Consider the following 14713-nt stretch of genomic DNA (forward strand, 5'->3'; position numbering starts at 1 on the left):
AATTTATTTTTATGCAATGCGTACCAATATCATCTAACTGAAACAAATTTCCTTTTTGATTTAAGATGATTTCCTGGACCTGTGCATTGCACGGCGTAAACTAGAGGCGTCAACTTTGAAAGGCTCCAGAGCCGCCATTTTGTTATTTTTTCATTTCGAAAAAAATTTTTTCAATACTTAATAATGTCAGTATTATCTTGTCTTTTTTCAAATTTTAATAAGTGCTTTCAGTTTTTCATAAAAAAATATTGAAAAAGGTGTCGTCCAGAGGGATTTCCCCCCTTAACGTTTCCTTTGAGAAAATACATAGGTGATTCTGATTCTAATTACCCTCACTTTTTTTAATTTTTTGAGTTTCTACAATATTGATTTTTTGTATTTTTTTTTTTATAAAGTAAATTTGTATTTGTGTTGTTTATTATTCATAAATCATAACAATGAACTATTCTTTTGTTTTAAATAAATATCTATAGTAAAACCTTAAATGTATTGGTTTTGTTAGCAAAAATAAGACTGGTGGTCCCCATTTTTCCGCTCTCCACCCAAAATATCGCGTAGCTATACAAAAATGCGTATCGCCTAAGTTATCGTGCTTTTGTCAAAATTTAAGTTTTTATAAAAAAAAAATTTGAATGTTTATTTTGAGACGTTTACTTAGGTCCATTTTCTTCACTCGGAGTTGAACATAACTTGAGAAGTTTTAATATAAAAATTCTCAAGTTTTGTTCAACTCCGAGTGAAGAAAATGGACCTTAATTGATTATAATTCTCAACTTTTTTCTTGTCATTTATTCTTAGAAAATGCCTCTTGACAGTAACGGTTAATACTATTTATCTTCTAAATTAATCCGCACTTCGTTTGTTTTAAAGCTTTAAGCTTTCCTTATACTCAACATGAAGATAAGATATTGTTTAATTTAAGTTTAATAACAGCGAATATCACATTATTTTTTTGATTATATTCAGTCCTTTTAAATCATAAGACTTAGCACTAGACATGATAGATTACGAGTAAACAAAGCTCAGTTGATTTAAAAAAAAAAAACTTTTAAATAAGATAAACGCATTCCGATATATACATTAAACTTTAATAACATTTTATTTTTTCTTTCTTTTATTTGCAGAAATACACACATATCAAAAATTCAAAAGATGTCCCTGAGTTTAAATTAAATACCAGTGCAAAAAAATGAGAGACGTACGAGCGTGCAATTAAATTTATAACATCTTTCATTAACAATAAATAAATAAACAAATTAGATAAGAGACGCTTTAGAACTTCCGCCGACAGACGCAAAAAATAGAGGAAGTTCATTTAAGTTCTTTAGAAGTCGTCGCAGTTTAGAAAAAAAAAAAAAAAATAATAATAAAGACATCAATGTAACCGACAAGACAGTGATTGTTTGATTTTATTTTTTTAATTTAACCTTAGTTTTAATTAAATTAATTTTTGTGTTTAGTTTTTTTTTATTTTTATTGTGTTTAAATTATTTAATCAAAATTTCAATTAAATTGTAAATATTAGTTAATTAATAGTTAAAGTGATATTAAAAAATAATGGCACACGCTCCAGCTGCTCGTAGAAAAGATTCCAATTGTAATGGAAATACAAAAAAATGTGATAAAGATGCTGACTCAAAAGCGCTGCCAGTTCCGCCTGATGGCGGATGGGGATGGATGGTTGTTTTTGGATCTTTTATGATTCATATTATCAGTAAGTATTATGAGATGTTTTTTTTTTTTTTATAAGAATATTTGTATTTACACAAATGGCGCCCGGGGTTGTTTATTTTGCTTTGATAAAAAAAAACAAAGTAAAACAGGTTAATGTCAACGTTTGATCTAAATTTTTAACGAATAAAACAATTTTGACTCTGATTTACCTTTCTAAACACAAAAAATATCCATTTATATCAATATCATGTTAATTAAAACTGAAACAACAATAAAAGAAAGGAGCTTCAGGATATCCTTTTTATTCAAATCAGCTTTATAGTGCCATCAATCTCATTGACTTTTTTGCTAAACAATCTCATCGTTATAAATCAATATCGTGAACAGTGTTCACTTTGGTGTCACTACCAAGAAGTAGGTCAATTTTGCAACCATCACTAGATTGAATAAAGTTGATTCTGAGAAATAGGCATGATATAGCCTATATCACCCTGTCACTATCAGGCAATGATATTGATAGACAAGTTTATTAGCTTTTTATTTTTTTATTGTAAAATGTACGTTTTTATTGACATGCGTTTAAAACAAATAAAAATATATCCAGGAAGTGAGATCTGATAATGATAGGTATTTAACAATATTAGTTCAGGGTAAACTCATATCTGGAGCCCGATGTAATAATAAGGAAGAAAGGTTTCTTTATTTTTTTTTTATTTACATTGGAACTATGTAGTACCTACCCCCAAATAACAATTTCGAGATACCTATTGCAAATTTCTCAAAAACAAATCAAACGATTTGGGTTAAATTTGGTACACGTTGAGCTTTAAGGTTTTTTTTTCCAATCTGTACAAATTTATTTCTTGTAAAAGGTAGGTAGTTACACATTTCGTCCCGTTTCTTCCTGAACCACGTATCTACATAGCAAATTTTGTTCTTTTCTTAAAAGAAATATACATTTTTCTCAAAATTAAAAATATGAATTGAACGAAAGGAAATCAAGTTATGTTTAAGACATACTGATTGAGTTGTTTCTAAATTAAAACCTTTGTATCTATTCTTTTTTTAAGTTTTAGAGAAATTTTTAGCAGAAAAAAAAATCGTTAAAAAAAATGTAGGTACTTACGAGGTTCAAGCAGAAACGGGACGATTTACACATTTAAGAGTAATAAATAATAATGCGAAAAACAATTATTTTGACATTTTTTAAATTTTTTGTTGAAACAAAAAAGTCGTTTCTGATAAGAAATAATTAATCAATCTAGTATTTTGATAGCTGCAATTTTAAAGTGTAGGGGAAGCTAAAATTGTTTAGGATCAAAACTAAGGGTACCCATCAAATAACAAACAAACAAAAAAAAAACTTGTCTAAGGATTTTGAGTATAATTTTTTAATTTAATGCAGCAAACAACTTTTGCAATGAAAAACCTGCGACAGGAGCGGTTTTTTTGTTTCTGAATTTCTCGTGAATAATTGACCCGATTTCAAATAAATCTTGTATACAGAAGCATTGAAGTAACAGTGATATTAATTTTTTTCAAAATTTAAAAAAAATACATTTTTGGATTTTTAAAAATACCTACATAATTTGAATTTTTTTTTTTGAAAAACTTTTTTTTGAAAATGGGTTCCTAATTTTTTCGAAATTTCTTTTTTAAGTGTTGATTGATATTTTACAAAAGTTTTCAAAGACTTTTCAAACAAAAAGTTTTTAACGCAATATACACTAGCCGAAAAAATTAAGGAATAAAAATATTACAAATATTTATTTTGTTAAACCAAGTGACTGCATTTTTCTTAAAAATGGTCGTGTTGAAATGGAACTAAAAAAAAAATTTATGCTTGAACTTTCAAGTTTTGAGAAAAATATTTTAAACAATACTAATATCGATAAGAAATATTTTGAAATCTGTACGGTTATTATTTTGGTCTACGAACTCTGAAAATATTTTTCCAACATATCACTTAGGATTGGATACCTTAATTCTTCGGCTTAAATTTGCTTTTTTTAAAGTTCACTTCTATATCGAAATTTGAACAGAAAAGAACTTTTTGTCTTTAACCATCAATATCTTTTCAACCACTTATTTCAGAAGACAATTGAGAGGGTTTTAATATCTTGAATAAATTTCACACAAAATTTAAGTATGATTTTCTGAAAAAGTGTTTATTCTTTATCAATTTGGAAGATCGAGAAAAAAGGACTTTTGGGATCATGTTGACTGTGTCATGTTGACTGTGCCTTTTACAAAAACTCTACAAAGTGTCTATTAAATCCATATACAGCCATTTTTTGTTTTATTCGATCGAATTGTTGCAAAAATATTAAAGGATAATCATTAACAAAAATAGGTCTTTTTTAGTTTTTTTTTGTATGCATTTTTATTGATAAAAATGTTGTAATTTATTTGAACAAATTTTTTTTTGCAAAAAAAATTTCTTTTTTTTCAAAAATTTTTAATTCTTTTTATGGTTTGAAAAATTTTTAAAGAACAACATTTAATATTTTTAACGCAATTCCGTCATTTCATTCCATAATTTTCTTGATTTAAAAATAAATAAAAAATTTTTGAAAACAAATTTTAAACCTTTTTTTTTTTCAAAAATGTTGTTTTCCATAAATTCAAACATTTATATAGACAATTTCAAGAAGAAAAACGAAATTGCGGAAAATTCATGTACCTACTCATTTTTAAGAAACTAATTTATCAAAAAGAGAGAGTTGATATTTTCTTTAAAAACACAAAATGTACTCATTAAAGTTTGTAAAATTTTGTACGCCTGCCTATCACGTTTTGCAGAACTTGTTGCATTGTTTTATTAACAAAAAACGGCATTTTGGACCTTTGCCTATTGAAAAAAATTTGCTTTGTCAAATTTTTACTACAGTTTTCTTAGATTTCTTACTATTTTTGAACGAAACCATTTTCAACAATGAATAAAACATCTGATTTATTTAAACCACCTACACTGTGAGTACCTATAAGCGCTGCAATTTCAAAAATTCCGTTTAAAACAACATTTGACCAACTATAACATCAATTTTGAGCATATGTTTTCAACAAACATGCTGTTTTCAAAATACCTATACTCTAATATAATATTTAGCTATTTTTTTCTCAGTCAATTTTCAACCGTTTTTGATATATAAGTACCTGGTTTGTTTTAAATTGCTAAACATAAGGAAATTTGTGTTTTCTTTATTTTATCTTCCAAGCTGCGAGTATCTTAAACCCTAAACCCATTAAGGCTTAAAGCGACTGGCTATGATCCCTTTAAGTTTTATTCTTATTCTTTTTCTTCTAGTTGTGTTGGGTCTGTTTACAGTAGGTACTAAGTTATTCATCCTCATTTATTATTTTATAGTAATGACAAACTATTAAATTGTTGCTAACGACAAAAAAAAAGAAAGAAATGTCAACGAAATGTCGTGAAAACAACATCTTAATAGAACTTTGATTCACCCTTTTCTAGCTACATAATTATTTAATTGGTTAACGAACATGGTATTCATTTCACTACGTCTAGCAATTCAAAAAATGAAAAAAAAAAAAATAACTAAAGCAACAAGTTTTATCAAAAATCAATGACAGCTTTATAATTGCCAATTGATTAACAATAAAATATTAATCAGCACATGTCGATAACATAAAACTAAATGTGTTATAGTAAAGTTTTCAGATAAAATATCTTTATAAATGCCAATTTTGTAAATATTTTATAACCACGTGAACATTAAGTATAATTTAATCTATATAAACCTTATAAAAAAAGGCGTATTAAATGTGGAGGATAGGCGTACTTTCTAGGTAGCCAGACTAAAATGCAAACAAAAAGGTTTATAGCTATGTACTTTTTTTAATTTTTTTTATTATTTCAACCCTGTTGTCAAGTTAGTTATTTTAATTTTAAACTGTTGTTGTGTTTTATCAATGTGAGAGGCACAATAATCTTGGTTAATTCCAATTAATTGTGTTAACATGACGTTTACCTTCAAAAGCTATCGATTTTTAATTTTTTACTTGTTTACCATGCGCCCATCAAAGTTTACTTCAACTTAATTGCTATAAACTATCTGATCTGAAAGTGATAGTGAAAGGGGTTTTTCTTTTTTAATTGAAGTTGGTTTGGGGATGAATTAAATTCCAGGAAACAGTGTTTTACTGTCTGTATAGGCAATAAATGTGCATTTTTATTCTAACTAAACAAAGCTTATCAAAAAGAGATTTTTCAAAATTTTTATTTCAGGCACTTATGTATTTAATTATTTATTATTTGATTTCTGAAAAATTGGGAAATTCACACAAACATTTTTAAATTATTAGAACATACAATCTGTTTTGTACCATTTTTGAGAAGAAAATACACTCATGAAGAATGTGCACTTTCTTTGTAAATAAAATGCAACGACGAAATAGATTAAAAAACAAAAGAACAAATGACGGAAAATATTACAGAAAGAATGATTCATAATAATATTTTCTCTGTTTAATCGAACAGAAGATTACTTGTTGATTTTTTTTCTTAAAGTTGAATAATAAAGATGACAGAGAATATGACTAATTATAAGGACTTTGCTTCGGATAATGAAACTGCGTGATCTTCACCTAATTGTTCTTTTTTCAAGATATACTTCCTTCAACCTAGTCGTCCTTGATACTTTATTTTTATGGTGGATTCAAAGGTTAATTTAATTAAGTGAAGAATATGTGCAATTAAGAAGGTAATATATTGAAATTGTTCACATTTTATGACTCTGAAGACGAAAAGAAATACAAATTTGTTTATATAATGGGACACGGTAGTGCCAAAAGCTTATAGTTCTTTAACAACTTGGAACTACACGATTATTTTCGGGACCCAAAATTTAGGCCATTTTCAACCCCCACTTTAACTTCTTTATGAAAGAAATCAAACATTTATGATTCTCATACTTGTATAATTTTATAATTATTAAAATTAATTACCATGTAATTTTAAATACCTGTTAATAAATGATAATAATATTAATAAAATATTTCTTGCAGATAAAAAAATTTGCATTAAAAAAAAAAATATTTATTGCAATTGAAAAAAATTTAATTAAAAAAATATTACAAAAAAAAAAAAATTTGCATTCAAAAATATGTATGAATAAAATAAAATTTTTATTGCAAAAAAAAAATTTATTTGAATAAAATTGTAAGTATTGCAAATACAAAATTTTCTGCATTGTAAAAAAAAACAAACATTCAATGCAAAATGTGAGTATTAAATATTTTTTTTTAGTATTCGTCGAATTTCTAAAAATTTAACAGTACATTCAATATTATAGTTAAAATAGCTTATGTAAGATCAAATAGCCAAAATTGTAAGAAATTCCACCAATATTAAAAAAAAATATTTAATGCACACATTTTGCATTGAATATTTTATTGTTTCAAGCAGAAAATTTTTTATTTGCAATACAAATTTTTTTAATGTAAAATATTTTTATTTGCAACAAATATATTTTTTAATGCAAATTTTTTTTTTTTATTGCAATAAATATTTTTTTTTTAACTTCAAATGTATTTTTTTCAATTGATATTTTTAAAACCCTGATTGGCATATTCAAATGTGATTTTTTTTTCAAACAAAACTACACTGAAAGAATATTACTACAAAAATAATTATGATGTGCGAATTTATGGTTGTCGATTGTGAAGTTATGAGCTACGTCGGTGTTGAGCGTCCTTTCTGTGCTATAAGCTGATTTAATAACCGGCTTATGTAAAAATTTTCGAATTTCAAAATGAATGGGTAACGGCCCTCTTGAGCACAATACTTAATAAATGCAATGCAATTTGTTCCTTTGTATAAATTACCATGTCTTTCATTATACTAAGTTTGAGGAATCTACTGTTATCAGTGCTCCACAATATTTGATAACAATTCAGTAGAAAATAGGAGTATAACACGCCCTCTGATTAAAAAATCTTACATCTTCGATTTAATTTGCCATATTAAAGGTCCCACTTTTTTCTGTCCGTCTGTCACTTTCTGTGAGTGTGTCAATCTATATCTGTCTGCCACTCAATATCTTGAACTAGAGCCTCAAACTACTAAAACGATTTATTTTTCAAATTTGGTTTTCTGAGTTTTTCTAGTTTAATTTTATTTTTAGAACCAAAATTAACGGTACCTTAGCGAAAATAAAAAAAAAACTGACTTTTCTCAAAAAAAAAAAACGGTTCTTGCGCGATATTTTTTTATTTTTTTGTGTAGATAATGTGTTAAACATTTTTTGATAAATTAATTTTTTGAAAACGGTTTTCTGAAATTTTTTGGAAGTTATTTTTTAAGTGTTGATTATTTCTGTGGCAATAAGACAGAGTAGCTTAAGTCCAACGAAAAATTTGAAAACCAGTCAACTCTTATCTGCATTTACTCATTACATATAAGTTTTAATTTAAAAACAAAATTACTGAAATTTAGCTAAGATTTATGCTTAAATGTAGAGACAAAAATTTCAGTTCAATTAAAATTAAAAACCTTAAAAAATAAAATTGAGAATTAAATTTTTAAAAATTCCTTAAGTCGACATAAGCTACTCTGTTATATTGCCACAGATTTATTTTCTTAAAAATGAATACCAAATTTTTTTTTTAAATGTTATAAATTGTTTACACCTTAATAAAAAATGGCGATTTAATTATAAGTTGTGTCGTTTCTTTATAGTCCTAAAGAACAACCTCACAAAGTTTGAGCAATATTCAAAATGTTAGCAACGCTTTTTTTAATTTTCTTGGCGCCTACATAAATTGAATAACTCCTTCAAATGCTAAAAAAAATAAAATGCACGACTGGGGTCGCACGTACTTGCTCTTATGCTTAAAGTAACTCTAATGTTAAAGCTTTTTATTCAAGAAAATAAGGAAAAATTTGATATTTTCAAGAAATTTCATAGGTAGTGTAAAAAAATAAAATCTATTTTCATAATTAATTAAACACCGTTTTAAATAATGAAGATAGGAATATTATTGTTTTACATAATGTTTAAAAAAAAAACAAGTATGCCATTTTATTACTTGTATAAAAAGGTATTTTTAGAAAAAAATTTTCGAAAATCGTAGGAGCCGTTTTTTAAAAAAATAATTTTTTATATATAAAAAATGTCTAACATTTTTCAAAAAAATAGTTGGTATGCCATTTTGAAGAAATAATTAATTTACACATAAAAACTAAATTTCAAAATTTTTCATTAATCCGTTTTAAAAAAAAAAATTTTGAAATATTTTTTAAAAATCCAAAACTGCGTTTTTTGAAAATTTTCTAAAATTTTAATATTACCTTTACTTAAACACTTTTTTATAAAATTTTTCATTGAAATCGAGTTAATGTTGTACAAAAAATATTTTTTTTATTTTAAAAGTTGGCTCTTATGTGTAACACTACAAACAAAAATTTTAATCAAAATCGTTAGAGCCGTTTTTGAAAAAAATTAACTTTTGCATTTCCGTTATGTGGCAGGTACCGTTAGTTTTGGTCATAAAAAAAAATTTCAATTTCCCCTCTAGGGAATCACCAAAAACTGCTAACTACCAAGTTTGAAGAAAATCACTTCACTTCACCAGATAGAGACACACACACAGACAGACAGACAGACAGAATTGCCGGACCCACTTTTTTGGCATTCTCCATCATCGTAATGTCATGTAAAATTGTTATCTCGAGTTCAATTTTTTTTACGAATCCTAAACTTGCCCTATAGTACCTATATCGCAAGTAATATTATTGAAATTCACACCGTCTCAAGAAAGAAATCTCTCTGATTGGCATCTTTTGCATTCGAAGACACAAAACTACAATAGTAGCATGTGTGGCACATAATTCTGTTATCTCATATAAAATGAGTCATGTTTGTCTTTTCGCTTTTTGTTTGCTAAAAAAATGTACATAATTAATACTCGTATTTTATTTGCAGATTAAATTAGGCACGCAAATGCTAAATTAAAAGAAAAAAAAAACATTAATCGTTATAAGATTTGTTGATAATTAAGATTTGAAATAGGTACATACTAACATCAGGTTCAAGTGCAATTTGATTTTTTTGTTTTATTTAATTAAATAGCAAACGAAATAAGAAATATAGAATAGGTACATAGGTGAAAAAAAAAAACAAACAAAAATATTCAAATCTTCTTATCAATTAAATTTTTTGATGATTAATATTTTTTTTTCTATTTTTTTATGACTAATTGTTGCACGTTTCAAAAATCCAGTTTGATTAAGTTTCCCTATAGAGTTTCTATTTTTTAATTAATTATTTAGAAAGCAATGACCTGAGTATAATCAATGCAACTTTTCTAATTCAATCACATAAAGTACACCTATCAACTTTCATCTATCAATCAATTTCATTATGGTTTTTGAGTTTAAATTATCTTCCGGTAGGATTATGATAATGATAAGCTTTGAACTTTATTGCGTTTAATCTATCCCACATTCACGTAGGTATAGTAAATTTCAATCACTCTCATCAAAACCAAAATGCTTGGACTTGAGATAATCAATAATGATAATAAAATACGTGCCTCCATCACACTGATATTATAATACCAACCATAATAATATTATGCTTGCCAGATTGTCCTTGGAATTAAATCCTTGTTGCCCACAATAATTATGTTGTGTGTTCAAGTACTTCAGATATCAGATTAATCTTATATCAGCCAGCAAAAGAAAAAAAAACAATCAAGTTTGATTTAATTGATATTTACACATATGTTTTTTTTGTATATCGATACTATGTCTGTTGAAACAGCAATTATTTGTTATAAAGGCCTTTACCTTTATCTATAAAAACAAAATGAGGAATTATTGGTAAATAATTTAAAAACAAATTAAAGGCAACACATAAAACAAATACATTCTTCTTATTTAATAATTATCTAAAAGAAAGAATGCTTATATTTCATTTTACGTTCATCTTATTTATTTTATTTTTTTTTTTCTTTGCAGCTGATGGCATGACATATTCCTTTGGTATGTTCTATGTTGAATTCCTGGATTATTTTAACGAGGGCAAAGGTTACACAGCATGGATTGTTTCAATTCTAGTAGGAGTCACATTAGCATCAGGTAAGTGCAAGGAATACAAAAACTCTTTTTAGTATAGCAAGGACATGAACTTTCTTTAACATGCACTTAGAGCAAGTTTTTATGTGTTATGATGACAATGATGTTTTTTGTTCTTTTTTTTTACATTTTCAACACCATATGGATGCTTGTTCATATATTTCTAAAAATATCTATCTCTTAAATCGTCACTTAAAAAGGAAGGAACAAACTTGCTATTAAATCTTGACCTAAATTTTCAAGAAAATTTAAAAAAAGGAAACTAAATAACACCCAGGTGTGTCAACTGTCAAAGAGCACAATGTGCTTTGAAGATGGTATTCAAGCATGAGTATAAGAAACATAATGACAAACGATATTAGTTGATGAAGAATTTCATAAAAGTGGGTAGGATGTGCAACAATACCGACAAAAGTTGTATTCAAGCTCAAGCTGTTTGTTATGTGCCAATATGAAATGAAAAATAAAATGATAGCAATAATAACCTTGAAGACATTTTCAATCAAAACTTTTGTACTCTAGGTTACCCACTTTGCAAGTTTTAATGGTTTTCACTCTTTTTTTGGGATCAGTTCCTCTAGAAAATTTCGGTTATTATCTTAGTGTGCATTCAATAAATAGACATGTTTTTAATGTTTTGTAAAAAAAATCATTTTTTTTTTTAATTGACTTTTTAGCAAATTTCTTAACATATTCTTGTAGGATATTGAATGCTCTACAAAAAATGTCTTGTACACTTTTTTCGTTTATCTAACCGTTTAATAGATATTTGAGGTCAAAAAATGGAGAAAATCTTTAAAAATTCGTGTTTTGTTCTTAATTTTGTAACAAATTAAAAAATTATAATAATCAAACGCGCATGACATATTCTTGTAGGAAACAGATTGCTCCACAAAAAAGGTCTTATTAACTTTTTTCATTATTCTAACCATTCTAAAGATATTCGAAATCAAAATTAAAAAAAATTATAAAACATTTTTTACTTTTCAAAATTTTTGTATTCACTGAAAATTCATTATTTTCAAATTCGCAAGACATATTCTTGCAAGGACTTAAACGTTCTACAAAAAATTCCATGGAATTAAGTTGATTGCTTTAACCGTTTAAAAGATAATCGTATCCAAATCGGAATGCATACGAGTCATAAGAAAACTACTGAAATCAGTAGGCATTGGTTTGGATACGAATATCTTCTAAACGGTTAAAGAAATCAATTTGATTCCAAAGAATTTTTTATAGAACGTTTAAGCCCCTACAAGAATATATCTTGCTAATTTGAAAATAATGAATTTTCAGTGAATTGGAAAAATTTTAAAAGAAAAAAATGTTTTTATAATTTTTTTTAATTTTGACCTCGAATATCTTTACAATGGTTAGATTAATGAAAAAAGTTAATAAGACATTTTTTGTGCAACAATCTATTTCCTACAAGAATATGTCTTTCTCGTTTGATTTTTATAATTTTTCAATTTGTTACAAAATTAAGAACAAAAAACGAATTTTTAAAGATTTTCTCCATTTTTGGACCTCAAATATCTATTAAACGGTTAGATAAACGAAAAAAGTGTACAAGGCCTTTTAGAGTAGAGCGTTCAATTTCAAACAAGGATATGTAAAGAAATTTGCTAAAAAGTCGATTTAAAAAAATGATTTTTTTTTAGTAGAAGCTTGATGTAAAAATGGAAAATTGGACCTTCCCATTAATATAAAGAGTTCATATTTGGTGTGTATATTCTAGAGGTGTCTAGCAATCGATTTTTCGGAGTACCTACCAAATCAAAAAAAATAATTTAGATTTTTTTGACCCACCCTAACCTACAATTATTATTTCTTCTAAGCTTCAGAAGATATGTTTTACCTTCTGGCTTAGCACTGAAAAAAATTTGGTCTAGAGCCTGGAATATGTACATTGTATATTCGCTCTATATTCTCCAGAAACTTTTAACATACTACCTACCACTAAAAAGCATATACAATTTATCATTGGATCATCTTTGCCAAAATATATTTTGATGCTTATTGACGAAAATTGGAACATTAAGCCCGGTATAAATATGCGTTTTTTGTTGCTAAATGACGTGTAAAAATTTCGCACTGATTCTTGTTATAGAATACCTATTTTAGTATGATTTTTCTGAGCACATTTGGAGTCGAATCAAAGCTTTCTTGGTGATAATAGAATGCCTCGAAAGTCCCTGTAAAATGTATGCGACATAGATTTTCTGCCTTCAAATTTGTCCTCCTGAATTTTGTTTGCTTGTAATTTAATACCAAATAGACAGTGATACGATGTTATGCTCGATGAACTCTCTTTTTCGATTGCAATATGATCGAAGTTTTTTGCAATTTTCGACCATCAGTTGACACGAAAGTGCCCTTGTGGATGCGAATTGCGTTAAAATGTTGGTTAAAATTTGACGTTTGGTTAAATCTTGACACTAGCGTGGTGAATAAAATGGGTTAAAATTTACCCAGCTGCGGAGCAGGGTAAAATTTAAAAGTAGTGGTTAAAATTTGACGTTTCTCAAGATAGAAAGATCAAGATAGATTTGTATTTATTTTTGTTACAATGCGTTGATATTTTAAGAAATGTTAAAGTATTGATACAATGTACTTCCTCAAATTATTATTATTCATCTTGAAAAATTGAAAATGTACGAATTGGTTGTTTGTTTTGTATGTTTTATAATTCTATTTTGTTGGCATTAATGACCTATTAATTAGTGTTCGAAGACTGATTTAAAAATTTCTTTTTGGTCGTAATAAAGTCTGATTTTATCGATAAAAATAAAAAAAGTATGTGAAATTGAGAATTTCTTACACTTTCATACTAGAATATTTAACTTTATATAAATTTTCAGCTGGTTTTTGGTAAAACAAAATTATGAATTGAATACAAGAAAAACAATTTTTGAGGGTAATTTTGTTTTATTTTAAGGGAATTTTATTCAGAGTAGTGCAAAAAAAGTCCCATTTAACACATTTTAACCAAATTCGCACAGCAAAAAAATAAAATTGATCCCTTTTTTAACCAAACGTCAAAATTTAATCGTGGTAGAAAATTGAACCAACATTTTAACGCAATTCGCACACGGCCTTAGTTCTAAAATTATAACGGGAACATTTTTTTCACCTCAAATCAAAAATTACAAAAAGAAAATAATATTTTTTTATTCCTTTTAAAAATTGTTTGTTTTGCACTGTATTTCGTTTCACTTTATTTCATTATTAAAAAAAAAAAAAAAATAAAACAAAAAACTTTTTTTCATATCAGAAAAGTTGTGATTTTTTTTATGAGAAAAAAATCGTTAGTTAAAAACCGTTTACCCAAGGTTAGCCCAGGATAGCCCAACTTTTATTTTTGCTATCTTATGCTTAGTTTAAAAATTATAGAAGCATTAGTTTTTATTCAACTCACACAAAAAAAATAGTACGCATACACCATAGTGACCTTTTTAAATTTATAATTTAGTAAAAGTGCATCCACTGGTATGGGCATTGCGAATCAAATGATATTTATTTATTTTACTTATATCCAATTTTTCAATAATCAGTTAAACAGTCAGTTAGTACTTATTCCCCAGATAGAGAGAAAATCAATTTTTCAGATATATTTATGTACGAGTAGCTTATTTCTAGAATTAAAACTATGTATTATGCTTCTTTCAGAGACGAATAAAACTTATTCTAAAGAATAATCTCAACAAAATATTGTGTCAATATTGTCAAAACTGTTTTGAAAGAAATTTTGTAAAAAAAAAAAAAATACAGCGAAACACAAGAAAACAGAAACAATTATGAATAAAAATGACGTTTAATTTTGATTATTTTTAAATTTGACATTTTTCTTTTGTTATTCTGTAGAATAATTTTTTTGATTGAAAAATTCAATGTTGTTATCAGATTTTGTATGAGCCTGATAACTTTATTCGTCGAACA

The 14713-nt window shown here is 26.5% G+C and overlaps 1 protein-coding gene across 3 annotated transcripts in view; it reads left to right on the plus strand.

The window, feature by feature from the left end:
- LOC129908988 (monocarboxylate transporter 5) overlaps positions 1-14713 on the plus strand; it is a 128314-nt gene that overhangs the window by 94654 nt on the left and 18947 nt on the right. For 2 of the 3 annotated variants that reach the window (XM_055985863.1, XM_055985862.1), the window contains exons 2-3: positions 1125-1714; positions 10658-10777. In XM_055985863.1, the coding sequence (XP_055841838.1) occupies positions 1558-1714; positions 10658-10777 (277 nt within the window). In that variant the 5' untranslated portion in view covers positions 1125-1557. The remainder of the gene's footprint in view (positions 1-1124; positions 1715-10657; positions 10778-14713) is intronic. The other variant, XM_055985864.1, reaches the window with a different exon arrangement.

This window comes from Episyrphus balteatus, chromosome 2 (genome assembly GCF_945859705.1).
Source record: "Episyrphus balteatus chromosome 2, idEpiBalt1.1, whole genome shotgun sequence".
Taxonomy (NCBI): domain Eukaryota; kingdom Metazoa; phylum Arthropoda; class Insecta; order Diptera; family Syrphidae; genus Episyrphus; species Episyrphus balteatus.